The sequence below is a fragment of the Thunnus albacares genome, chromosome 5, assembly GCF_914725855.1.
Source record: "Thunnus albacares chromosome 5, fThuAlb1.1, whole genome shotgun sequence".
Taxonomy (NCBI): Eukaryota; Metazoa; Chordata; class Actinopteri; order Scombriformes; family Scombridae; genus Thunnus; species Thunnus albacares.
This window is the reverse complement of record NC_058110.1, coordinates 34,904,689-34,931,842: the sequence shown is the minus strand read 5'-3', so window position 1 is coordinate 34,931,842 and position 27,154 is coordinate 34,904,689. Positions and strand designations below refer to the sequence as shown.

The 27,154-nt window shown below is 38.0% G+C and overlaps 1 protein-coding gene across 4 annotated transcripts; it reads right to left on the bottom strand.

The window, feature by feature from the left end:
• Nucleotides 1-26,278, bottom strand: LOC122981769 (tyrosine-protein phosphatase non-receptor type 7-like). Of its 4 annotated transcripts, none has more exons than XM_044350514.1 (11): nucleotides 25,974-26,273; nucleotides 16,118-16,278; nucleotides 14,722-14,902; nucleotides 14,524-14,608; nucleotides 14,357-14,436; nucleotides 9,775-9,912; nucleotides 9,490-9,678; nucleotides 4,409-4,602; nucleotides 2,648-2,761; nucleotides 2,414-2,498; nucleotides 1-436 (listed from the first exon to the last, which is right to left on the bottom strand). In XM_044350514.1, exons 2-11 carry the CDS (start codon nucleotides 16,222-16,224, stop codon nucleotides 326-328), a joined length of 1,284 nt encoding a protein of 427 aa, XP_044206449.1. In that variant the 5' UTR covers nucleotides 16,225-16,278; nucleotides 25,974-26,273; the 3' UTR covers nucleotides 1-325. The 4 variants fall into 4 exon arrangements, with proteins under 4 accessions (XP_044206449.1, XP_044206450.1, XP_044206451.1 ...); XM_044350515.1 differs by lacking the exon at nucleotides 25,974-26,273 and adding an exon at nucleotides 21,630-22,063; XM_044350516.1 differs by lacking the exon at nucleotides 25,974-26,273 and adding an exon at nucleotides 17,541-17,870.
• Nucleotides 26,279-27,154: the final 876 nt, after the last annotated feature.

Below are 27,154 nucleotides of genomic sequence, written 5' to 3'. Positions count from 1 at the left end.
TAGATAACTTTGCTTTATTTTACTTGATTTATCAGATATTAATATTGTTTCATGTGTTTTCTTCTACTTGGTTCTCTTGGTTCAAGCTTCTTGGTTCAGTTCTGGTTCACTAGGGTTCTCAGTCCAGGATTAAAGTTCTGTTACAGCATCAGTTCTTTGGGTTTTGCTGCTGGTCTCCTTTTGCCTATAGTTTCTATTGTTTCTGCCTTCCTGGTTTTGTTAGTAACATCTGCTGTGCGTTTGGCTGGTTTTAAGTTCTTCTAGGTTCCTTTAGGTGTGAACCTGGCCAAGCAGACGCTGCTGGTTCTCGAGGTACTGCACCACATCAGTTACTCCCATTCTTTGTGCTGTCCAGTTGTAGGTTCTGTAGTTGTATATTGACTTGGTCGTCTTGGCTCTGCTGGTTCTGTGTGATAGGCTGGTTCTGGTTCTGACCCTGGTGAAGAGAATACATAGTTTAACTGCTGATTTAATGACTTAAATACCTAAATCTTTCACGGTTTTCACTCAACAACCTGTTCAACAGAACAGGTTGTTTGTCAGTGTTATTCTCTGATCTGTCACCTCTGCGGTTACTGTTTGATTGAGTTTAGGCAACCAAACTACATGGTTACAGTTGGGAAAACAAATGAGACACAGAAAAGGAGAGCGGTTGATGGGTGTGAGAAGACAGGAAGTTAGAGAGGAAATATATGAAATAGAGAGATGATGAAAACAAAAGATAGAGAGAGGGTTAAGAGGTCAAAATGGACAAGAGGTAAAGAGATATAGAAAGATGTCTTCTAACATGATCCTGTGATGTCCAAAGTACCAAAATATTTTAAAAGCTTGTACCTCGAAATTGTAATTAAGTATATTACTTGAGTAAATGTTCTTAGTTATTTTCCACCACTGCTTCTCACCTGTTCCTTGGTGCAAGGCCAATGGAAATCAATATCAATCAAAAGAATAAGGGTCTTTTTAAACCTCTAGTGTGTTTGTTCTAGTCTGAATCAGTGGATGAGTTGATAAACTTTGTAAGGTTATGGTTACCGTTTGAATGAGTTTAGCCAACATGGTTACAGTTGGGGGAAAGATTGTGGTCATGGTTAGAAGAAACCAGCATTGACTGTTGGCAGGATGCAAACCTCTGGTGTTGAAGTTACATGCTCTCTACACCAAACCTACACTGACACCTCCTCAAGAGTTTTTCTTTTGTAGTATTTTTGCACTTATTATATAGAATACATTAGAGGGATGACAAGAAATGGCATAACCAATCACATTCCCTTTCATTCTGTTGGGAAACACAAGCACATAGTTATGTTCTACATAAACAAAAAGGAGGAAAAGCTGTTGTAGCATCAACTCCTGTCTCATCACTGTCTGTAAACCATGTTTTTTTGTGGAACAGAGAAGACAGAGACAGAGGAAGTTAAAGGACGGTTTCACTATACTTCCAGTCCATCTTAAACCAACAGTCAGGAGCTCAAATGAGCAGTGAAACCTGTTTTTCTTGCTGTAATCATTCCTCCTGTTCATACTGACCATTAGAAGATCCCTTCATGATGCACTTACAATGGAAGTGATGGAGGACAAAATACACAGTCCTCCTTCCGTGCAAAAATGTATTTAAAAGTTTATCTGAAGCTAATATGAAGCTTCAGCGTCCAAATGAGTCAAATCAAGTAGATATCTTTCAACGTTACAGTCTTTTTAGTGCCAAAGTCCCTCTTTTCGTTACTATACTTCCAAAAGACTGTAAATGTGTCAGATATCCACTTGATATGACTAACTCAGACTGCTGAAGCCTCATATAAGCTTCACATCAACTTTACATGCACTAATTTTTGCACTAAATGACACACTGTGGATTTTGGCCTCCATCACTTACATTGAAAGCACATTTGAAGGATCTTTTAATATCCAGTATGAACAGGAGGAATGATTACAGCGAGGAAAACCTCTTTCACTGTTCATATGGACACCTGACTGCTGGTTTAACACACACTTGAAAACTTGTGAACCTGTCCTTTTAAAAAAAAGTGAACAATACAACAGAGCTGCTACAATAGCTTCCTCCATTTTGGACTCTCCGGTTCTCTGTCCCCTCACAGCTCAGCACTGTCAAGACGGCTTGCTATTGGTTAAAGGTGCAAATTTATTTGAAGAGGTGCAAAAAATCTGTGTAAATTTACTTCACCTTCAGGAGCAACTCTATTGATTGCAATTATTTCATTGAAATTTATTAAATGTGCAAAAAAAAAAAAAGTCCTGTTTTGAATTGTGCTGTGGGCAGGTCTTTATAATGGTAACTCTTTGAGTCTATATGGAGGACGTAAGATTCATTTACACCTTGTCTCACATAAGATAAGTTAGAAGACTTCTTCCTAAATGTCTGTATGACTGGGACACCAGGTATGAGTTGGAATACCTGGTTGTGTTGTAGCTGGGAGCTGTACTGGGCCAGAGTGGTGTACAGGAACTGGTACTGCTCCGTGGTTTGGATCATACCACCCCTGCATGAGAGGAAAGGGGGGGGGGTACAGGTTAAACATGCTACATTTAGGGAATAAGCAAAATGTTACACCAGACAGTGAGAAGAGAGAGAGGAGAGACTGATGAAAAAGAGACAGAAACAGAAAGGTGATTTTTTTTTTTCACCAACCTATCGAGTCGAAGCTGACAAACTGTCTCCAAGATGTCGACCTGACCAGTTTCTCTGAGCTGCTGAGAGCCGATACTGCTGGCTATAAAACAACCTGTCCTCCCTATACCTGCACTGAGAGGAGGAGAAGAGGAGAGGAGAGGAGATTAGGTGTGTTTGCATCCACCTGTTTTTATCACATTTTCAATTTATGCATTGAAAAAAACTGGAAACAAGATGTTTGTTGCTGTCTGAGGTGTAACAGCAGCTGTGTGGATGAAAATCAAATGTAAACAGACTGAGTGAATAAATGATGATGTACATGAATCATGTGACTTAAACGTCACTGAAGAGATGAAAACATCAGATCTGTGTGGAGGTATGAGGAGACTGTAACCTTCCTCAAATCAGTACATGAAACAAACAGAAATGTCTTATTTCCATCATGTTTTCCATCGGCTTTGACTGCCGCGCTTTTAATGACGTCATCTCATTGCTTCCTCTTCTTCTGCAAAGGTTTAATGGCACCGACTGGAGAATTAGCAGCTCTCAACAGAATCTTAATTTTGCAAAGTTGATTTTAGTTATTTATTTGGATATTTATTGGACCACTGACTTGTACATTTCATATGTAGTAAAAGGGTAACACTTTATCTTAAGTCCCTGTATTTAGCGTTTATTATCAGTACATAAACAGTTAAGCGGTTTTAATCCACTATAATGTGGCTGTAAGCAGATACAAGTGTTTATTAATGTATTAGTCAACAGCTATAACTCATCCTGTGGGCACCCAGAAATGTTTGCTGCTATATAAACATTTAATAAATGACATTATGGTAAAACACAACTGTCATCATAGGAGGAGTTAGAATTAATACTGTACATTAATAAACACTTAAAATGTCCTTATATGTGCGTATGTGCATACATCAAAGTGTGTTATAAAGCATTTATTAAATTATGATTATAAATGTTAAATAACAGGATGTTAAGTGTTAGCAAACAATGAATCTGTTTACACCAGTGATTCTTGCATGACACCTACATAATGTTAGTGATTCACAGTTGGAGCACTTTTATGGCTCATATGAACATTAAACTCCCCTGTAATATATATTAAACTATCTGGTGCTGTTACAAGAAGTCAAAAGGTAAAAGACTGTGGACATAAAAACGAGAGGAGAGAAAAAGGAGAGAATTTTGTTTTTTCAGTACTATATAGCTATAATTTTTGTTTTTCATTTACTTCTTCTTTCTAGATGTATCTCTAGAAAACAATTTTCTGCCTTTTCATGCACGCAGCAGATTATTTGCATGTGAAAACATACTGTGGGTCAGTTCCACACCTCAAGCTGTGGTTGGCTGCTCAGGTGCAACCGTCCACGCTCTCAAACAGGAAGTAGCTTTCAACACATCTGCCGCTCTGGTTTGCAACATCACAAGCTGCTGGTTTTACTGTTAGGTAACCCAGATAGTGATCCTCTGGTGTATTTTAGAAACAGTATGTTTATGTTTACAGACAGTATGTTCCTCAGTTTGTCAGCATGTTGTCAGTTGTGGACATTTTGAGTGGTGATTCACTTCACTCATTCACAAACTACATAAGAGTTTACAACATTTGAAAAACATCATTTTTAATAAATCAAGTCTGTTGTTAGTTTTATGATAATTCTCCAAATTATAAAAAGAGAGAGACACTCATGTAGCTGTGAAAATTTACATTTACTTGGACTCTAACAAACTAACAAAATCATTGTAAACTGTGTTTGATAAGGAACCAACCTGCAGTGGACGATGATTGGTCCGGAACCAGGCATGGGGGCTGTGATTGGCTGAGAGCTGGGTGGTAGGAGGGACTTGCTATACATCTCCACCTCCTCCACCAGTCTCAGCAGAGGAGCGGTGCATTGTGGGATGTGGTGGTCAGGCCAAGAGGTGAACCAGTAGTGTCTGACGCGACGACGCTCTGAACACAGCTGCACACAAACACACAATCACATGAAACAAACTTCAGTATATGTTATTTTATTTTATTGTTTATTTAACAAGGAAAATGCACAATATATATTGTGCAAGATACAGCTTAAAGCTAATTTCCATGTGTAGTCCCTGAGCGGAGGCCACCAGTGTTGCACAAGCTGGCGAAGTAAAAGAAAACAATCAGTTGTGGTGAATTAAAACTTTACACTGTGAAACATCAATATTAAAATCAAGATAGAAAAAAACAAAACAGAAACATGTTGTATTAATGCTCACCAACCTAATCAGTGAATCTCAGCTCAGTGACTGCATGTCTGAACATCCTTCAGCCATGTTTTCAAATGAGATTTAAAAAGTGATATAAAAAGTTGCTGCACTCTCTGATACTCAGCGGCAAAGAATTCCACATCCTGGCTGCCTTCACTGAAAAAGAGTTTGGACCAAATTTAAGCACAACAGTCCCCTCTAGTGGAGCCTCTTGTTAACACAACAGGTCCATGAAAATGGTTTAATATAGAACATGTCAGATTCTGATGTAAAATCCCAGAAAGACACACAGATGTTTTACAGATGTTATTACATCCACTGCACTGATAAAAATATTTGCAGTGGCTGCAAGTGTAATGTGTTCTAATCATATCATATTGTATTGTATTATTATCTAATCAGTATTATTAGCATGAAGCAGTATTTGGACTCTATATGTGACAGTATAGTGTGATTCTGACACCGTGTTCATTAATGTCCTGCTGGAAACTGGCTGCAGGGATTCGACTGTGAGTTGCATCAGGTGATTTGGACCCCAGTATACCCTCTGCAGGTCTATCCATCAATATCTTATTGTAATGGATCAAATTATCATGTGTTGTATTAATCATGTTATGTATGATACTGCATTATGTTATACAGTATTTGATTATATTGTAAGCCATATAGTGTATTAAAGTGTACGTTAAAAGCCCTTGAAAACAATTCGGTTAATCAGTCTGTTGCTTATTTATACACACATATCACATGTAATTGATGTTATACTTATAGTGATGTATAAACATGTAAGATTTGATTGGAAAACAAGTTTTGGTTTAATCTCATGTTACATCATCATACAGGTGAGCACAATGAAGATCAGTATTTTATTATTTGCATTAATAATAATCAATCTTTATGATAAAAAACTTTTAATCGTTCAAAGTTTACAGAAGATTGTTTACTGTTGTTTACTGTTTAACTCATATCAGCTGTATATAGAGATACAGACACACCTGCCCAGATAGGATGAAATGATGCAGTCAGTGCAGTTCTACATGGAATATGTTGATGTCTCAAATGGTGATGATGTTTGTTGTTGTTGTTGCTGCTGTTTTTTTGCTGTTGTTGGGTGTGTGTTTGTGTGTGTGTTGTTGTTGTTCTCTATTATTGTGATGTTGTTTGTGCGCATGTTTCCTTTTCAAAGTATCGAATAAAGTCATCAGTTAATAAATCAATCATTCAACTGCTGCTGTGTGATCAGTCACATTTTCACATAACTGCTTTCAGAACGTGGCCACATTTCTGAGTTATCTCTAAACACTGCTGATAATTTTCCCCTCTAAATCTGATAGCTAACACATTCTGCTCTGTTTTCTCACACTGTGGAGGATATTTTGCTCTGATGAGTTTTGAATGTGTCTGAAAATGCACTCTTGAACAAGGACTGACATTTGGTGAGATTAACGTTCATTCTGTTGTGATCGGGTCAGTTTCTTTCTACCATGCATAATTTAACATAAGTGTACTACAGGGTAGAATCCTTGAACTAGTAAATACTTCAACACTTGTGATGGGTACATAATCATTTATTTAAAGGAGTTTTGGTGCAGACACTAAAGCCACAACCACTGTGGTACCAGAGTCGAACACCTTTAATTCCAAGTTGTGTCAGATGTTTGGACACCAGTACATCCTCTTGCAGGTCTGCTTATTTTTAGGGCCTGAGCCCAAAGGGTGAAAATTTGATAAAATGTAAAAAGTAACCCCAAAAGTGCCAAAATGTGCTCTCTAGCGCCACCTATGAAACTTAAATGGCCGCCACGGCCAGTAGGAATGTCGTAGAGAGATCAAACCAAAACTCAATTATTTTTCTCATCAAGACCTGCAAATCATACACTGACACCCCTGACCTAAATCCAACAAGAAGTCTGCAATTACTTGTCAATATAAGACTTTGCCTCAGTTTTGGCCTTCAAACAACCGCTATCTCATCCGAGGGCGTTAATAGTTTCGGCTTCAATCTTTAATACATAACTTATGACACTGTGCTGAACAAAAGTTGTTAAAAACTTTGTAATAACTCGAACGGTTTGGATTTCATAAGCCCTGACAGTTGCAGTGCCACATCACCCTTACAATGTAAGGCAATGGGGAGGCATGAACTTTGTGTCAAACAGAGGCTTCTGACGTCTAAACTATAAGTCTGACCACTTTCAAACCTGTATCAATGGATTGGCAACGGAATTTCCTACCAAAACTATGATTTTTAATGTAAGATTTGGCCAAAGCAATGGGATTTATACGTAGATTTCACAAGAAGTGTACTTTAACATTCTCCTGTCCAACTGAGAGGGAGAGAGAGAGGAGGGAAGAAAGGGGGTGGGGAGGGGGTGTGCCGCACACAGTGGAGGCTGGTCCATAGGAGGTTGATCCTCCTCTATTTTTTGAGAGGCAAGAGGGAGATCAAAATATAAAAAAGAATATTTGGTTGAAATAAACCATTACCAAGTCCCAGTATTATTTACAACATATTTTTTCTCTCTTCTTTGGAAAAGACACGTAAAATGATGCACCAATGGAGGCTGTCCTCCCTAGCCAATCAACAACCAGAATGCAATATTGACATTGAGTTGGTCCAATGATAGTTTCCAGAATTCATCTACAATTCTCTCCACTGTAAGGCAGAGTAGCAGCAGTAGATAGCTCCTTGTGTTAGCCAATGCAACAGCTGGCTTGTGGTAGTAGCCTGAAGGACTCTTTATACAGCCATGGAAGGACTGTTAAGGACTATTGTTAAGCTAATGGGAGAAATTATCTGGACTGGTCAGCGCAGCAGCAGCAGGACACCGCCAGGGAGCGGTTGGAGAGAGAAACAACCGGAAAACAACCAGGAGAGTTAGCTTGTTTGTCATTGTTGCTAATGATATCAGACTGGTTAAGCTGCAGCCATAAAGTTCTGTTAACTAACAAACAGGATGACCAACAGTCACAAATGGATGTTATGACATGAATACTTCATCTCCATGATAGAAAGAAGAAGACATCAGATAACGTGAGTCAGATACAGCTTCTCTCTCTCTGTCTCTTTGGTCACTAATTTCATCTCTGATGGTTAAATGTCTCTCTGTGTGGCTGTTGTGTGAATTTATCTCCTTAACAAGAATGCAGCAGATATATATATATATATATAATGTGTTGTGGGTAGTTTGCTTGTTGAAGTTACAGTGATCTGTCTGGACTCACTCATTCATGTGGAATTGATCCCGTTTTTAATTGAGTGGTTGTTCAGTTACCTGTTGATGTTGTGTTATTAGTGAATGAGTGTGCAGGAGGTCTGGCTGAGCTGTATATTGAGTAATGAGCTTAGAGGGGTTTTTGTTTTTAAAAGCAAATTGTTTTATTGGCATATAAAATTGCCCCCCACCCCTTCGATTTCATCAGGTGGGGGACAATGATATAGTTTGATGTCCTCCTATCCTCCCCAATTTGTTGAGTCACCAGCCACCACTGGTGTGGGGGTTGAATGCAGCTCATTTTTGTAGGATGCAGCAGAAAGGCCTATATACATACAGTTCATTATATACAAACGTTGTATGAAGTTTGGTGTTATTATCATTTATTTTACAATAATTATAGGTTTTATATTTATAATTCAGTAGTGGGGATGACCTATGAGGGGAAGGGAAAAAATGGAGTGAGGATGACAGTTTAGTGATAAAGTAATGTAGAAAAATACCATCAAAACTAAAATTTTTAGCTCTGTACTGCAGTTTTTCCTTTATTAGGGCCTGAGCACCTAGTGGTTCACTCACACTCTCCATTCAAATATATGAGTATTTTTCTGTGTCAGCTGCAGTTACTTATTGTCTCTACACACCTGACAGTACACATGTCAATCAAACTTTGACCAGGTCATGTGGGTCAAAAGTCTTTACTTTTCTAAAAATAGACTTGCTGAAAATTAGGAAATTAATTTGTTTTACACACAAATTCATCAAGAGTTTTCAATTTACTAATTGAAATTCAAGTGAATGGGCCCAAAACTTGCTTAATTTTGATGACACAGGTGTGAGCAAGACAGACATGTCTCACCCTGCAGAAAATTCTCATCCTCACACCGTTGAGATTTGATGTTTTGCCATGACAGAGGAAGTTGCTATAACTTTATTGTAAATGCTCCGGTCTGCACTAAACTTTACATGTTTGATAAGAGTCCCGGCCTGAACACGTCTACATGACAATATTCCATCAGTGATGCAAACTGGCTTAATAGCACCCCCTATGAAATTTCAGCGAAGCAGCCCCAGCAGCAGGCAAAACTGTGGACAAAGGAAGTGATGTTTATCTCCTTCTTGCGCTGTCTGAAAACAGCCCGGGTCTGAAGACATCTACATGTCCGTGAGGGCCCGTTCAACGCTGCTTGCAGTTTTAATTAGTAACTATTTTATGTCAATCAATATAGTATTGTCATTGATTAAATTATAATGTGCTGTGCAGTGTATGAAACTGTATTATATTATATAATATTTGATCATATTATTCTGTATCACATAGCATCCTATTGTTTTGTTTCATATTTCATCATTTCCAAACAAATAAGTCCATATGTGTTGATGTTGTTGTGTTTATTGTACCTGAATCTCCATGTCAGTGACAGTGAACCCGTCTTTCTCTCGACTGTCTCTGACTCTGAGGAGGAATCTGCCGAATCGACCTGTCTCTCCTTCCTTCTCCTCTTCCTCCCTCTGTTCCTCCTCTTCCTCCTCCTCCTCCTTTACCATCCTCCTCCTCTCCCTCGGCTGTGGCCAGTACAGCTCACATTTCTGGAACAAACACACAGTCGGGTGTTGTTTATTAAATGAATTCAGATTAAGAGATTATGATTCTTGAGTCAAACAAGGCAGACTTCGTCTCCTCACCTCATTGTTCTCCTTCAGTCTTGTAACCATGACGATGATGCTGCTCCTCTCCTGCCACACCATGTCCCAGAAGTCGCCCACAGTGTGCAGCATCGGCCCCTGGGTGGCGATATAAGCCCTCGAAGCTCCTCTGTAACCCTGCAGGAAGTTAAAGTCACAACTTCAACTTCTGGACCAGAGTACTGGAAAATAATTTTATACATTTATGATAATATCTGAAAGCAAATCCACATGAAAATTAGACAAATCTTGTGCCTGAAGGTTGATTCTTGACCTTGGGAATAAAAACTGGAAAGTTAAGTTAGACTTTGTGTTTTTTTTCTTCTTCATTTTCCATAATACTATTTTTCAAAGAAAAAAAATTACATTTACAGGTCTTTTAATTTTATGCTAATTTCCTGGAAGTTTTCTGAGTAATTAGCAGATATTTAACGGTTAATTTTAGAGCATTTTACAGAGAGGGTTGTGCAATTTGGTATAAATTGGTTTAGTTGGTTCATATGTAGTTGTTAATTTGTTAAATTCTTAATGAATTAGACTCTTAACAACTCGTTAATTGACAGAAAATACTTTTCAGTGTGTAGTTTTGTATGTCAAACAATATATTAGCATATCATGTTTTTTCAATAACTTCCTAAAAGTAGCTGTTGTGTAACTATTCTTGGGACATTCTTTGAAAAGGTTATGAGACTTAGTGGTGTACAGGAAATGTGTTTATGTAATTCATTAAGATTTTATACAAATGTACAACTATGTATGAAGCCAAATATAATGCAGTACTTACCAATGAAGCCCACTCAACACTTTTTTCAGTTTTTTCTTATAATTTGTACCAAAATGCACCACTCTCTCTGTAATAGTCTAAAAATTAACTGGTATAAATAACATAAAATATAAATACCTGCAAATACCTGTACATTTCCAGGAAATTAGTATAAAATTAAGGGACCTGTAAAATAAAGCATTACCTAATGAATAACAAATAACAAATAAATGAGAACATCAAAAATCTTATGACCCCCAGAATAAAGGAGTGAAATTGATTAATTTCAATGAAATTGGTGCAATCAGCTGATTCACTTGCAGATGTGAGGTAAACCTACATGGATTTTTTTTTTATCAGGTTCAACTTTGATTAATTTTAACACTCAATTTCACACCATTGGCCAATAACAAACTGCCTTGACAGTGACTCTGGGGGAACAGAAAGCCATGTACTCTTATAAAACTCTGCTCTGTGCCTTTTAGACAGTTATGAGACAAGAGTTGATGGTACAAACACATCTTTTAAATAGACTGTGTGAACATACTTTAAGCCTCAAGCTTTAAGCATACTGTACTTCTGCTTTCTTGTTCTATTCTGTAAACACAACGTCTATTTCCTGCCTGTCTGTCCCAGGAGAGGGATCCTCCTCTGTTGCTCCTCCTGAGGTTTCTTCCATTTTCTCCCCATTAATGTTTTTTAAGGGAGTTTTTCCTTATTAGAATCGAGGGTCTAAGGACAGAGGATGTTGCATTGCTGTACAGACTATAAAGCCCCTTGAGGCCAATTTGTGATTTGTTATATTGGGCTATACAAATAAAGATTGACTTGACTTTGTTATAAAAACAAGACACCAATTATTAGTATGTGAACATAATTTTTAGAAGACAGGTTTGGATTAGTGGAGGTTGTTGGGGTCGTATGAGAGGAGGCTTTGCAGACACAACTCAGGACTCTGCATGTTTTTTAAACAGATGGATTTAATATTTTCCTGAAACAAAACAGGAACTGATTGATCAGTCAAAGCTAAGGACAGTGTTCTTGAGACAAGAATTGATTTTAGATGACTCAAACTTTATTTTAGTTATGGAATTTTTTTTGAAGAAAGCTTTAAGTCTCATTCACTAGCAATGAAATTAAGTAAACTGGTTTTCAGTAGTTAGTGCAGGAGCAGTGGTGGAAGAAGTACAGAGGTATTTTACTTAAGTAAAAGTAGCAATGCCATAATGAAAAGTAGTAAGTACATACATAGAATAAGTAAAAGGACATATGTATTGGTATGCAAAATGTACTTAAAGTATCAAAAGTAAAAGTACTCATTATGCAATGGTGTCTTTGGTGTTAATATGCACAATTCTGTCTCACTCTGTTGATATGAAATGTATTGTGTCCGCTCAACTTCTGAAACCAAACCTGCAACCTTGACCTCATTAGACAGGAAGTGAATGACTAAGACTTTTCTGTTTATCAATACCAACCATCGAGTGTCCCTGCAGCAAGTCACCAAAATATAAAAAATATAAACATGTACTGGACATGAATAAATATATACGTATGTGTAAAGACTAAATATACAGAAGTGTGTTTTGTGCAGCACGTGTCTTTTTGCTTTACAAAAACTCAACGTTTTAATAACACACACACACACACACACACAGCAGAGTGTGAGGGCTGCGTGGGCCGAGGGGGGGAAGAGTGGGGAGGCTGAGGGGGTGAGTCAGGGACATGTCACTTCCTCCTTCACTTCCTGTGGTTTTCCTGGTTGTCAAACTCCCACGCAGACAAACCGACGGCTCATATCTCAGTTTCTGTTTGTTTAGCTGTCCGTCACACACACACTTACACACAAACGAGAAGACGCCTACGCTGAGTGACAGCGCTGTCACACTCTCTATCAGCTCATGACTGCAGGAAACATATTTTCTTCACTAACTAATCTAATCAGGAGCTGAATAATAACATAATAAAGCTCAAACTGGAAAGTGATATGATGACACTGGATGGCTACAGCAGCCATTTTCAATGTTTTTTTTAGGATAATTCTGGAGATTTTCTATATTTTTCTCCTTGTCAACAAATCTCATGTTTGGATCTTAACCAACAATCAACTGATCTACTAACAAGTGTTGTGTGTGTATCAAAGCCTGATACACTTGTTGTTGTCCAGAAACGATTAAAAACACATCAGTGAGCCACACTGCTGCACTGGGTGACATGTTCCTTCATCATGAAGAGTTTGGTCACATTAGTTTGTTTAGAAACGGCTCCAAAGACTAATAACAGCATCACGTTTTCAGTCTCAGGAGAGTAGTTCTGTGTAAGGCAGACGCCACTGAGCATGTGCAGGAATGTGGTTCTGTTTACAGCTTCACTAGCTTGTTGTGCTGCAGATCACAACTTTATACTGAGGTTATTTTCAATGTACAGTGTAATACAACAGAGTGTCCACGTTCCCGTCAACTTACAATTTACCTGTCATTCACATGTCATGCAAGGAGCAACTTGGGGTTCAGTGTTTTGCTAAAGAACACTTTGATATTTGGACAGCTCTACCTCCTGAGCATGGCTGGATTAACCTCCTATTGGGCCCTGGGTCAAAAGGTTGTTGTTGGGGCGCTTATTGACCCCATTATATATATAGATCATTTTAAAACTCACAAATGCCAAAAATTTAAGGTACCAGCTTCTCAAATGTTAATATTTTCTCATTTCCCCTGTTTTCCATGATCATAAAATCAACATCTTTGTGTTTTGACTGTTGGTCAGACAAAAACCAGTAATTTGAATATGTTGATTTGGGATTCAGGGAACAATGATGGGCATTTCTCACTATTTCTGTCTGACATTTTATACATTAAAACACAATTTAACAAGAAATTAGCACAATATAAACTAGAACTAATTTAAGTCCATCTTCGGCACCATGACTACAGGATGAGGGATGGAGGACCTGTCAGAGTAGATATTGTTCTTCAGTGGTGCAAATTTCTAACAAATTTCCAATCAACCAAATGATGTAGACCCAAATAATATGCAGTAAACCTGGGCTATTTGGGCTCCTGCTCAGTTGCCTGCTTTGCCCAGTTAGTAATCCAGCCCTGCTCCTGAGCCACAGCGGCTGCTCAGGATCATTGAGGAAGTGATTTGAGGTTGAGAGAGTGGCTGAGGTGAAGTTTTCATTCACAGCCATATGTGGACTTGCTTTCCTTCCACCTCTGACAACCACCTCTGTCCAGGTGGACAAGAAGCTCTCACTCCTGGTTGCTGCTGATTGGCTCCAGACAGCGAGGTGTTTAACCAGGAGAGGGTTGAATTGTCGGCTGGCATGCCTTCACCAGAGAGGAACTTTTTAAATGCATCCAGCTCTGATCTTAAAGCAGCAACGTGTCAGATGAGCACCTGGCAGTCCTTTCATGGAGGTGGCTGGTTAGCAAATACCTCCTCACAGATGGGGAGGGGGGGGGGTTAAGGAAACATCTTTCTACCCTGCATCGACTCCACAGATAATAATTTCATACCCTGTCACTCAAATACAATCTGCACAACGGAAAAGTCAACAGACAAGCCAGGATCAGGAATGGAGAGCCAGACGGAACAAGTTTAGAGGTAATTTAACTGAGTCACACTCTCTGATCTTGACTAAAATTCAGAAAAGATGCTCAGAGAGAAATCAAATCAAAGACTGTTTTACATGGGTGGAGAGGGTGGAGTTGTTCCATCACCTGAAACACTGTCGCCCTCTGTAGGCTTCAGTGTCAGGGATGCTGCAGACAGCAGCAGGGTGACCTGACTCAAACTAAATTAAAGTTAGACTCTGACCCGAATGTAGTTGGCATTGATGTAGCGGTCTGGTCCCACCTCTTCCTCTGGGCTCCTCAGGATCACCCGGCTCTCAGGGTCTGAAAAACAAACAAACAATGACAACAATAAACAAGAGTAGAAACAGTGTCTACTGTATTTCTACTTAGGAAAGCAGAGTTACTGACTGGGCAGGATGGTTTTGTATCTGTCCTTGATCATGTGTCCCGGAACATCAAGCTCTGCTGCGCTCACAAAGTTCGGAGGGATTTTCTGTAAAAGAAACAAGGACGGACTAGACATTAAAATGAAGGCACATCATGCCATCATTATTAAAACTAACTTCAATTTTCTATTTAGTTTTCTTACAAACGTGTGTGCTGTACCTGGTACTCTACATTCAGTGTGTTTGTGTCCATGGCAGCCTGCTGCAGGAGTGTGTGTGTGAGAGGTCGAGAGGAGGTATGCAGCAGCTGAAGCCACACCTCCTTAGGGGTGGACACAGAGCAGACGGGCTCCGCCCCCAGGCTGCTCACGTCCAATAGCAGCGACAGGTTGGAGCCCCGCCTACAAAAAAGCACAATCAAGAAACAGCGTGACAATGGGCTTGTGTTTGGTAGGTCTACCTTTGTGTGAGCATGTTTAAGTTTTATGGTGAAGAGCAAGAGCATTTTTAGAAAGTGAGGTTATGTTTGAAAAGGGACGACAATTATGGGAAAAAAGGAAAATTTTGGAGACAGAGGACATCTTCATTAAAAAAATAAATAAATAAATAAATAAATTTTGGACATTTTTTGACAGTGATTACATTTCTGGAAAGACGATTTTGGAAAGTGAGGACACTTAAAGTAGAAATATATATATGTATATGAACATCACGTAGGTGCAAAGCTACTAGAAAGCAGCATCGATGAAAAAACGCCTGCACACTTACTCCAAGCAACAAAATTTAATCAAGACTGTTTCGAACCTACTTGGATTTTCGATGTTAAATTTTGTGGCCTGGAGTAAGTGTGCAAGTGTTACTTTTTTCAACTTTTTTAACGAAGCTAATTCAGCGAGGAACACGTTTCATTTCCTGTTAATTCTTCACAGTAAAAGGCTCCCATTATTTAGTCATTTAAAAGCTCTTAATATAAAGCGGCAAAGCAGGAAATGTTGGGTTTTCATCCGCAGTAACTTAACAGGACTCTGATACTGCACCTCAGCAGGCTTCCGGAAAGCTGGCCAATCAGAAAAGAGTGGGCTCTTCAGGAGGCGGGGCCTTAAAGGGACAGGAGCTAAAACTGCCTATTAGAGACAGAGGCTGAACTGAGGGGCTGCATAAAGGACCAGTATATGTGAATCATGCAAAGCTACTCTAGTGGACATCCAGAATAAAAATATAGAGCTGGAAATGAGCATAATAGGTGCCCTTTAAAACAGTTTGAAAGTGTGGACATTTTTGAAAAGGGAGGGCAGTTTTAGAAAGTCAGCATGTTTTGGAAAGTCAAGACATTATTGGCAAAGAAGGTAATTTTCAATATTATGATTTTTTTAAATATATGTTTTTTGGTGGCATTTTATGCTTTTATTAGATGGGAAGGGTAGGGAGAGGGTATGACATGCAACAAAGGTCTGCTGCCAGAATTGAACTGCGGACATCACGTTTATATGTCATTCATCTTAACCAGTAGGCTACTGGGGCTTGCCAATATTATAATATTTTGAACATTTTTTTTGTGTGTGTGTGTGTGTGTGTGTGTGTGTGTGTGTGTGTGTGTGTGTGTGGTGAGTACCCACCTCTCCTGAAGGCGGACCGAGGCTTTGCGAGGAGGCGTGGTCATGGGAGGGGGTGTGGTCGGCTCCTCTTCAGGTGGGGAGGCTGAGCGCACTGCAGACGTACTCATGGTATGGCTGCGTGTGTGTTTCAGTCTGTCTTAGGCGTTCATCACAACACCGTGCTGTAAGAGAGAGAATGAGGGACTATTCACTTTTAATTTGAAATTTATTTTTGTTTACAATTAATTATAGAGAACAATACCACAAAATAATACCATTCAGATACAGAAATAATAACGTCAAACAACTTTTTTCAGTATCCCTTTCATGCTGATGCCAATGTGGCATTTGGGTTATACATTTTAAATATGTTCAGTAATTTTTTTTTCTCTTTCACATTTTCACCATTTCAAGTCCTCATTTTTTACTGTTTTTTTTTTTTGCCTTACAGTTTAAAGTTTAAACAACTTTTGTCAAGTAATAATTTAATTTTGACTTAATACGTGATTTGAACCATTTTAAAATCTAACAAATCTGAAAATTTTTAGAGCCTTTAGTTTAATAAACAGTGGCTTTATTGGTTCCTGACCAATAAAGTAGCTTTGTTTACAGTTATGAAACATTTGTTCATTCATTTCAATAAATGTTCAAATGATCCAATATTTCAGCAAAACTCAAAGATTAGAGAAAAAGTCGGAAAACTGAAAACAGATTTGTGTATCAGAACTTTGTTTTTTCTTCTTTCCTCTCCCATTAATCATCTCACCACCCCTCAGATTTATCTGCTGACCCTTTGGAGGGGCCCGACCCCTAGGTTGGGAACCACTGGACTAAACTAGCTAACTGTATATAAAGTAGTGTAAACTAGCTCCACCTCCAGCAGCTACAACAGTAACATGCTGCTCTAACACTGATGCTTCACTATTAATAATCTAATGATGTCATATATAATAATATATCAGTCAGAGGGACCAAACCACTACTTTTACTGCAATACTTTAACTACATCAAGCTCATAATACTTATGTACTTTTACTGCAATACTTTAACTACATCAAGCTCATAATACTTATGTACTTTTACTGCAATACTTTAACTACATCAAGCTCATAATACTTATGTACTTTTACTGCAATACTTTAACTACATCAAGCTCATAATACTTATGTACATTTATTGTATGCAATACATGTATTTTTCATGCAGGACTTTTACTTGTAATAAAGTATTTTTATACTGCTGTATTGGTACTTTTACTTAAGTACAATATCTGAGTACTTCTTCCACCATTTGTTTCTAACATTAAACAGATTTTTATTATAGAACATTATAAATAAGTTTATGCTTTTTTAAGAGAAAAGGCTTTAATAAAGAGTTTAAGTAAAGTTTAAGATAAGTTTAGCGAAGACATTTCAGATAAACAAAGTCGATGACAAACATTCACCATTCTGTCCTTTTAGTTTCTGTATTTGCTTGATGGTTTTGTCATTAATGGGCGTCCTGATGAAATGAGATGTTAAACTCCACTAAGCTTTTACTTCTGACATCACTTGTAGCCCATTTGGTTTGTTGATGTTGTCAGCGTCAGTTAAGGAATTACTGATGCGATGACGAGACGAAACTCCCGCCAGACTCCAGAGATCTGTCATCAGTAACATCATAGACAAACACTCCTGAAAACTCAACCTGCCTGATGAAGAGAGAAACTAAAAATAGCGCCTCATGGTTGTCTGCCTCCACCAAACAGTCAAGTTGCAGTTTACCTCCATGTCTGTCCAGACTCATATATTTGTAGTTAAGACTAAAAGGTATTAAGTGTATTTTCCTTGTATGTGTTCACATGTTTAGCCAATAAAACTGGTTCTGATAGAACACCCAAGATTAGTGTCACCAATTCAGTATGTGACCAAACGTGAAATATGATCATAATCTCCCCTTCTGTTCCGGAGTTATGGTGTTATATAATAGCCAGAAAAGTGTTTTTTGCAGAACACTATGATGTGAACAGTGAAGTTGACCTTTAGGATATAAAATGTCATCACTTCATCATTTTAGCCTATAAGACATTTGTGTGAAACTTTGTAATAATTAGCGTATGAATTCATGGCCAAAAATGTGTTTTGTGAGGTCACAGGTCCTTGACCTTTGACCACCAAATTCCAAACAGTTCATCCTTGAGACCAAGTTGACGTTTGTACCAAATTTGAAGAAATTACATTAAGGTGCTCCTGAGATATCATGTTCATGAGAGATGGGATGGACGGACAGACAACCCGAAAACATAATGCCTCAGGCCACGGCTGTCACTGGCGCGGAAGCATAAAAACAACTCTGTGTGTGTGTGTGTGTGTGTGTGTGCGTGTGCATGTGTGTGTGTCATTCAGTGTGTTTCCACATCAGTTCAGATCTGAAATGTCTCAGTGTGTCTCCATCGGAAGAGAGTTTCCTCACAGCAGGAAGTCAGCACACCCACACTGACTCAACACACACACACACTAATACACAATTACACACACACACACACACACACACAAACACGTACACAATGAAGGAGTGATAATACTGACATATGTACACTACACGTTTCAGTATTTTATTGGTGCCTTTCTGATAAGTGTTAATAAGTTACTTCCGGCTTCATTAACGGTTAGTAAATTATTAAAAAACTTATCACAGAGCAAGTAAAACTATAATCTAGTTTACTGCTAAGCACATTACAGATGATCTACAGATGATGTCAACGAACATGAACGGAGGTCTTTATTTATAACTTTCCCAGAATGTCAGTTGTCAAACAGTCCATCAGTGGTGGGTGGATCAATACCTGAAACACTGACACTACAGATGTTTGTTTCGAGTACTGATACTTGCGTCAATAGGTTTGATAATACAAATGTTTTTATCCATCTCAAGTTTGATCTCTCTTTAGTGCTGCACTTTTTACTTCCTGCTGCTTGTGTGCGGTGACAATGTTGTTCAGAGACCACATAGAAATAAACATTTACGGTTAAAACTTGTCCTGTGTTTTAACACGCATGTGACTGAATCATTTTCAGAGAACAGTTAGAAGAAATGTCAAATGTTCAGCCAAGTACTCTGTGGCTAATAAGACGTTATTAAAAGTAGCTTATTAATGATTATTATTTGCAGGCCGGCCCTGACTAGGCGAGATCTTCGATTAGAGACCCCAAGAATTGCACAGAGAAGTTACAATAGTGAGTCCAACCCTGGAACTTCAAATATGGATTCACACTTAAATAAAGTGCAACAGTAGTACCTCCAGTCCTAGCAGGGCTGCATGATAATGGTGATGGTGGTGAGTTTTTCCTCATTCTGTATTCACATTTCAAATTTTTCTTTAATCAATCTCCTTGATGTTACTGCACACAGAAACTCAGGACTCTCCTGGATAATGTGACGATCCTACAGGTTTATATTCTGACACCAGTTTACATTAAATCTGTTTCTGAGAAATCACGTTTTGTCCGTGATTTTAGTGGACGGCTAAGAATACTACAGTACCCATGAGCCTCACTGCTGTTACTATGGAGATGGAGCCATGGGCACGAATCAGAGCTTAATGAACTCAAAACGCTTTGTCACTGAAGTTGTAAACCAAACGTGTTGCCATAGTTACTGAATTCATTCAAAGTGACCCAGTGATCTTTATTTCTAAAGTCTTGTAGCTTTGACTTTATATTAAAGAACCAGACATTTTCTAACACAGTTCTTCATCTTTCGTACTGATGATTTAACCAGGAGAGTTTCATGTTGATCCAAGCTCCAAAAATTACTTTGCAACTCTATAGTACCTCTAGAATTTCAAAAATCAACTCACACCAAAATTAAGTGCAACAAGTCCTCCCAGTCCTCCAACTGCATATAGCAACTACATTATTTGTTGCTCGATTAAATGCATTGTAATTGTTAATCAGATTGAAAGTCAAATGGCAATACCACCTGAAAGAAAATCATATTGTCAGACCTAAATATTGATAGATATGGTTTTTGAAAAAACACAAAAACATCATCCCATGCCTATGTAGCCTATGCCACGTGCCGTCCCTCTATATTTGGCTCATAAATCCTGACATGATTCCCGCCCATGCGATAGTACATTAGTCTAGACCTGCAACGATTAGTCAATTAATTGGGACGACTGTGGCTCAGGAAGTAGAGCGGGTCATCCACTAATCGGAAGATCAGCGGTTTGCTCTTCTGGTCTGCATTCGAACTGTCCTTGGGCAAGATACTGAACCACAAATTGCTCCCAAAGGCTGTGCCATGCGTTACATTTGCCAGTGTGTGAATGGGTGAATGGGGCATGTGCTTTGAGTGATTGGAAGACTAGGAAGGCGCTATATAAATGCAGTCCATTTACGATTAGTTAGTCGACTGGCAGAAAATGAATCGTTGTTTTGATTTTTATTTGATAAATTATTTGTAGTCATTTTTCAAGAAAAAAAAGTCCAAATTCTCTGGTTCCGGCCTCTCGAATGAATGTAATATGAATTAATATTTTCTGGTTTCTTTAGTCCTCTATGTCAGTAAACTGAATAGGTCTCTTTGGGTTTTGGTTTTGACATTTGAAGACATTTGAGGACGTCTTTTTGGACTTTGGGAAAGTGATTAACTGTGGTGGAAGAAGTTTTGAGAACTTTTACTTAAGTAAAAGTGGCAATACCACAGCATACAAATACTCCATTACAAGTAAAAGTCCTGAATTAAAAAGTATTAGTCACAAAATGTACTTATTGTATTAAGTAGTAAAAGTACTCATTATGCAAAATGACCTGGCTCTTGTAATTGATCAATTGTTGTTGTCTTAAAAGTGCAGTGTGTAGGATGTAGTGGTATTTAATGTGTTAAGATGTGTTCATGTGTTAACAGGTTAAGACCCTTTAATGCCAAAGTGAATGATCTATAATGAAAATAATCTTCAATTGCGGCACTACATTAGTTGGTGCTAATAAATTTAAGTATTGGTATCAGTATTGGTGATTCTAGTAATGATATTGCTCGATATGAACAAATAATGAACAAATAACCATTAATGAAGCCATTAGTTATGACTTATAAACTCTTCATAAAGGTGTCTTATTAGACAGCATTACTAATTTTATTACTATTAACTTGATTACGTTCCATATTAACAACAATCACAATGAGCAGAAGAAGCTACTTATTACTAATAATAAATACGACACATAATTTGACCTGCGGACTCACTAGATATTACTTCGCTACTTTATCTGCTGGTCAAATTCATACAGTCTGGTCAGATTCAGCAGTATTATGTTTTTAATTTTTGAGCACAAATAATAATTTTAAGAGGTCTTTCACCACTTCACTTCAATGTAGTAATAATCATTACTAACTGACTCTTTTAAGCACAAACACATAACTTGGAAGCACCATGTTTTTACATGAGATCAAACAGACCAGTAACAGAAATAAAAAGATAAAAAATCAAGTATTGACAGCTATATCTCTGTCAATAACTGTTACTAGTAAATGTATTGATCAGGCTTACCTGTGATCTCACAGCCATGGTGTTCTGTTTTTATGTGTAATTCAGGCCAGCAAGATGTAAATCCTCCTCTGTGAATCCTGTTGACTTCACCCAACTCATCTACAACGTAACTAACTTTACTGAACCCAAAGATTCCCATACATCTGACTAACTGACTAACTAACTAACTAACTAACTAACTAACTAACTAACTAACTGATTGACTGACTAAGCAGGGAAACACAGGAGAGTTGTGTTCCTTCTGGCTCGTTCTTCTTCAAATGAAATTGATGACTTACTGACAAACCAGGGGCAAGAAACAACAAGTGAATGGAGAGAAAAAGGGAGTGAGAGAGAAAGTGATAGTGAAGGAGAGAAAAACAGAATATGAGGTGAAAGAGAGAGAAGCAGCAGCAGGAATAGACATGTCCTGTTTTTCTGGCTGTTATTACCCTGACGCAAGGTGTTCAGGTAAAGAGAGAGAGAGAGAGAGAGAGAGACCTGAGGGGAGAGAAAGAGAGAGAGAGAGAGAGAGAGAGAGAGAGAGAGAGAGAAAACAGAGAAAATGAGTCAGAGAGCGAATAAAAAGATAGACAGATAATAAAAGAGAGAAAGAGAGATGCTCCAGGCATTGATTATTAACACACCAACAACAGCTGCTCATGAATCATTCATGTCAAATCATACAATACCGGTAACACCAGCAGTACAATAACATGCACTAATATAACACACATTAACATAATAGAATAACACTAATGTGACTCTGCACCACCTGACGGTTACGACTATTTACCACAGAGGAAGTATTAAAAAAAATCTACTTTTTTTATGAGCAAACAGTGACTCAACCTCACACCTCCACATTGTTTTTCACTCATCCGTCCACAACGGAAAATTCTCCCTCTTTGAACTTTGAACTCCAAACTTATGACTCTAAATGGGTCTGAAGTCCAGCTAGATCCCTTTGAAAGTTACCTGACAAACAAACTGAATTAATTGTTTTAACTGTTTGTTTGTAAACCCCTCCCTCTAACAGTGATTGTCCAATCATAGCTGAGCAACTGTAGCTAGTCACAGCAGGTGTGTCGGTGTTGGGATTTCAACACAATACTCTGTATACAAAGAGTTTGGAGGTTGGTGTCTTTTCTTTTCTAGCCTCTTAAAAACAAAAACACAAGAGAAATAGTGTAAGGAATGAATTAAACAGTGTGCAGTGGTGGAATAAGTATTCAGATCATTTAATTAAGAGTAAAAGTATCAATACCACAAAGTAAAAATACTTAAAAGTCCTGCATGAAAAGTTCTACTTAAGTAAAAGTATAGAAGTATTACCAGCTAAATATACTTAAAGTACTTAAGTAAACGTACTTGTTTTGCAGAAAATCGGGCTGAGATATATTGAATACATTTAAGAGTCAATGCATAAACGGCACTTTATTGTTGTAGCTGCTCGAGGTGGAGCTAGTTTGAACTGCTTTTTAAAGGCCACAAGAAAAAACATGGTTCTGCTGCATACATTTGGATTCATTTTTCAGAATTTTTCTTTAATCTTTGTGTTTTTATGAAATGTTGGAAAGCTTTAACTCAAACAGTTATTTATTTGAAACCACGTGAGGGGAAATGTCTCTGCAAATAACTCATAGACATCTGAAATATACACTGATTTCTGTAAGAGGCCACAAGTCAAAAGGTTTGGAAACCACTGGTTTAATCGTTAATAATGTCATTTATAAGTATATAAGTGTCATTTATAAGCTTATTATTATGTTATTTTAGGTAAAATGTTAGTCTGAAAAGTAACTAAAGCTGTCAAATAAATATAGTGGAGCAGAAAGTAAAATATTTCCCTCTGAAATGTAGTGGAGTGGACATATACAACAGCATCACATGGAAATACTCAAGTAAAGTACAAGTACCTCAAAATTGTACTTAAGTACAGTACTTGTACAGTGTAAATGTACTTAGTTACATTCCACCACTGACATTGTGTTTGTCTGCTCTAATGTAAGCTCTAAAGTTAGCATGCCTAGCTAACTAGCTCACTGTCTACAGAGGTAACCTAGTGTTATTTCCAGGGCCAAGATTTAGCTTGTGTTTAGTTAACTGTATTATTATTTAGGGTTTTAAAAAAGTCTCTTCAGGACTGGAACATAGGAAGAATTCTCCTTTTTCACCTTCTGCCTGTTAGCTACCTGTACCGCTGTAAAAGCGCATCCTACACAGAGTGATGCATTATGGTTTGTTTGTAGCATAATGTTGCTAGGCTAGCAAGTTCCTTCCAGTGTGTTTAAAGTGAGTCTGTTAGAGTCAGTCAGTACTAAAAGTGTTGGGTTAGCTCAGTTTAACCTGCCGGAGTCTCTGGTCTTCATCTGGCCAGTGCAGGAATGTCAAACCTGACACCAGATTTAAAAACTCCATATACAGTGAAATACAGAGAGATTTACCTGATGGTGACAGGCTTAATCAGTATTGTGTGAACTTGTTTGGCAAAGACTTGAATGTAGCAGACATTCATTTGTATGTAAAAGTTCTGCACTGCAGATTTAACAGTACAGTATTTCAGCGAAACTTTCCCAACAGAACAAGTGTGAAAGTGTTTTGTATCTTAAAAAAGTCCTTTTACAACAACAGGTGTCGGAAAAGGGGGGTTGTCGTATAATCAGGGTTGTCTTATTTTCGGGCCAATACAGTAAGTCATTTGGAAACTCAACTGAAGACAGTTTTCAACCAACACAAGGAGTTAATGATAGTTAGCTAGTTAGCTACAGATGTTTTTAGCTGGCAAAATTGACAGTTGCTGGATAGAAATGAGAAGAAGCTTTTGTTTATCTTTGCAATTTCTGCAATCAAGGGCCCATTGTTTGAAATATTACAACAAGATTTGAAAATCGGTCACTGGTATCACTCTAAACTGCAATCAAAACATGCAGTTCTAGTAGGGAAAGATTGACAGGCAAAGCAACAGTATAAGAATTAGAAATACTTTATAAACCAGGGCTGTGTTGCACCAGCATTTGCATCACAAATCCATTACTAAGTTAATGTGTAACGTCTTTCTCTAATTCTTAGTAACAACTTTTTTAAACTAGTGATTTACTAAATCAGGTTGCACCATTAAAACTTAAAAGTTGTCTTATCTAGTAAACACAGTTTTTTTGTTAATGTTAATGTTAGCATCACAAGCTGTAGCATAACTTCCAAAATAAGAGTTTTCAATCAATGTAAGTGCCAATCCTTGGTTAATGTAGGTGTGACTTTGTTTTAGGCTAGAAGTATGTGTGTTTTAGAATTAGTAGTATTCACATCGTTTACAGTAAGAGGGAAATATGAGACCCCATTCCACATTACCTCTTTTACTCTGCAATCTAAAAGGCACACTAACATTAGCTTTGTCAGTTGCTTCATTCAGCTAGCTTAGCAACACTTCCACCTGCAGTTAGCAGCTACAAAGCTACTACTCTAAAGCTTTTTTAATCAACCAGTTCACATCTTCATCAAATCAGGTTGAAATTTTGGAGCAAACAACTCAGTTACGGTTTCTTCAGTTCCGTTCTAGTTGCTTCATTTACTGTCACAACCTCTATCATCAATTTGAGAGCACTTCACCATGAAAAAAAACAGTGAAGTAGGAATGATTTCTAGTTGTCAAGAATCAAAGTTGGGTCCTTAAAGGTTTTGTTCAAGTTGATCTGATTATTACAACTGAAATATTACGTTAATTTAAGACTGAAGCTGAATATGTAATGCAAAAAAACACTACAGGAGGCATTGCCAGCTGTAGTACTTATACGTACATTTACTCAAGCACAATATTTCAGTGCAGTTTTGTTGTACTTTAAGTATTTCCATTTAGTTGTACTACATTCATTTTATGACTGTACTTACTGTTTACTTTGCAGATTATATGATACTTACAAACCCTTTGATGAGCTTACGTTAAGTTGATTTAAGTTGAAATTACCCCAAACATCATGTAAAGTAGTTAAGATTATATGTTTACACATTAGTAATAACGATCCAATAATATATCCGATGTAATAAATGTAGCACTGACAGAATCATGCTACATATTGAGTACTTTTACTTGTAATTAAGTGTTGTTACTTTGTGGTATTGCTACTTTTACTAGTGTAAAGCATCTGAATACTTCCACCTCTGTTTTTATCTAATATTATCATCAAAATGATATGGACGATGATAAACTTTTCATTCTTAGTTAGATTTCTATAAAATATACTGAAATTGTTTACGTCACAAAGACTTTTAGCAAACAGCGCAAACGACGTCTATTCATCTACCCGTCTATTGAAAGTTATCCATCATGTCACCAAGTTTTCAGCCTTCGTCGTTGATCGTTCTTACCTTTTTTGTGTTTCTCTCGGTCCTTCAATCCTCCCCTCTCGTGTTGTCTTTCTTCGTCCTCGTCCTGCTGTCTTCTTTCCAGTCCTTGTCTCTACTCTCTTCTTCCTCTTCTGTCATCTGTTGCTGTTGCTTTCTGTCGTTTGTCTTTTAGTTCTACCTTCTCTGCCACTTCCTTTTCTGCACCCACCCACTCTCTCATTACCACACACACACACACACACACACACTTTTTAGCACGCACATACACTTTCTATTCCCCTCATTCAAGGTTATGGGTCCCCTTTAGACTGCACGCCACGGGCTTTAACATTGTGTATCTGTATATTTATTTGTATATTTATTTTTGTGTGTTTGCTGTATCTGTGTGTGTGTGTGTGTGTGTATGTGTGTGTGTGTGTGTGTATGTATGTGTGTGTGTGTATGTGTGTGTGTGTGTTTCACAGTGGGGCTGTATAAACTGATGTTCTAAGTTCTTTTCTCTCCAGCTGCCAGATGAACAACAGCAGGATACAAACCTACTGGGACAATTCAGGAAGCCTAACCTGCTAGCAGTATTAGCAGTCACCATAGAAATAAAATGAATGGCAAAGACACCACTGTTCACAACAGCAGTCTTCTTCTGTATCAGCTGAACAGATAATCACGCCTCTTGATTGTTCGAAGCTGTAAAGTCCAATTGGTGTACTGCTAAAAACTGATTAAAGGATAGGTTTTCAAGTGTATCTTAAAACAACAGTCGGGTGTTCATATGAGCAGTGAAAGAGGTTTTCCTCACTGTAATCATTCCTCCTGTTTATATTGACTATTAAAAGATCCTTTTCAAATGTGCTTTCAATGTAAGTGATGGGGGCCAAAATCCACAGTGTGTCATTTAGTGCAAAAATGCACGAATGGGAATCAGAATCAATAAAATCCAAATGATACCCAACGCTAGTCATGAGCAGCAGGTGAAGACATTTGTGGAGTGGTAACAGTTGAGCAGGTGGGTGTGGGAACCAGGCGGGAGAGTCCGGGAGCATCAGATAGTCAGGCGGAGAAAGGCAGAGACTAGAGAAGACAGTGCAGGGTTGAAAGCAGGGACAGAGGCAGAAAGGGCAAAGGAAACCACACTTGCCAACATTCAGGTTTCAAAACAGTTTTACTCGAGTTGATGACAACTACGCTCATTACTGTAAGTGCAA

What these genes read in the sequence shown, in the direction of transcription:
- LOC122981769 (XM_044350514.1), bottom strand. Translation starts at nt 16,224, where the DNA reads ATGAGTACGTCTGCAGTGCGCTCAGCCTCCCCACCTGAAGAGGAGCCG. An exon ending in TGTCAGCTTCGACTCGATAG is followed by an intron (nt 2,499 to 2,647) that starts GTTGGTGAAAAA and finishes CCTCTCATGCAG; the next exon opens with GGGTGGTATGATCCAAACCA. An exon ending in CCCAGCTACAACACAACCAG is followed by an intron (nt 437 to 2,413) that starts GTATTCCAACTC and finishes TCTCTTCACCAG; the next exon opens with GGTCAGAACCAGAACCAGCC.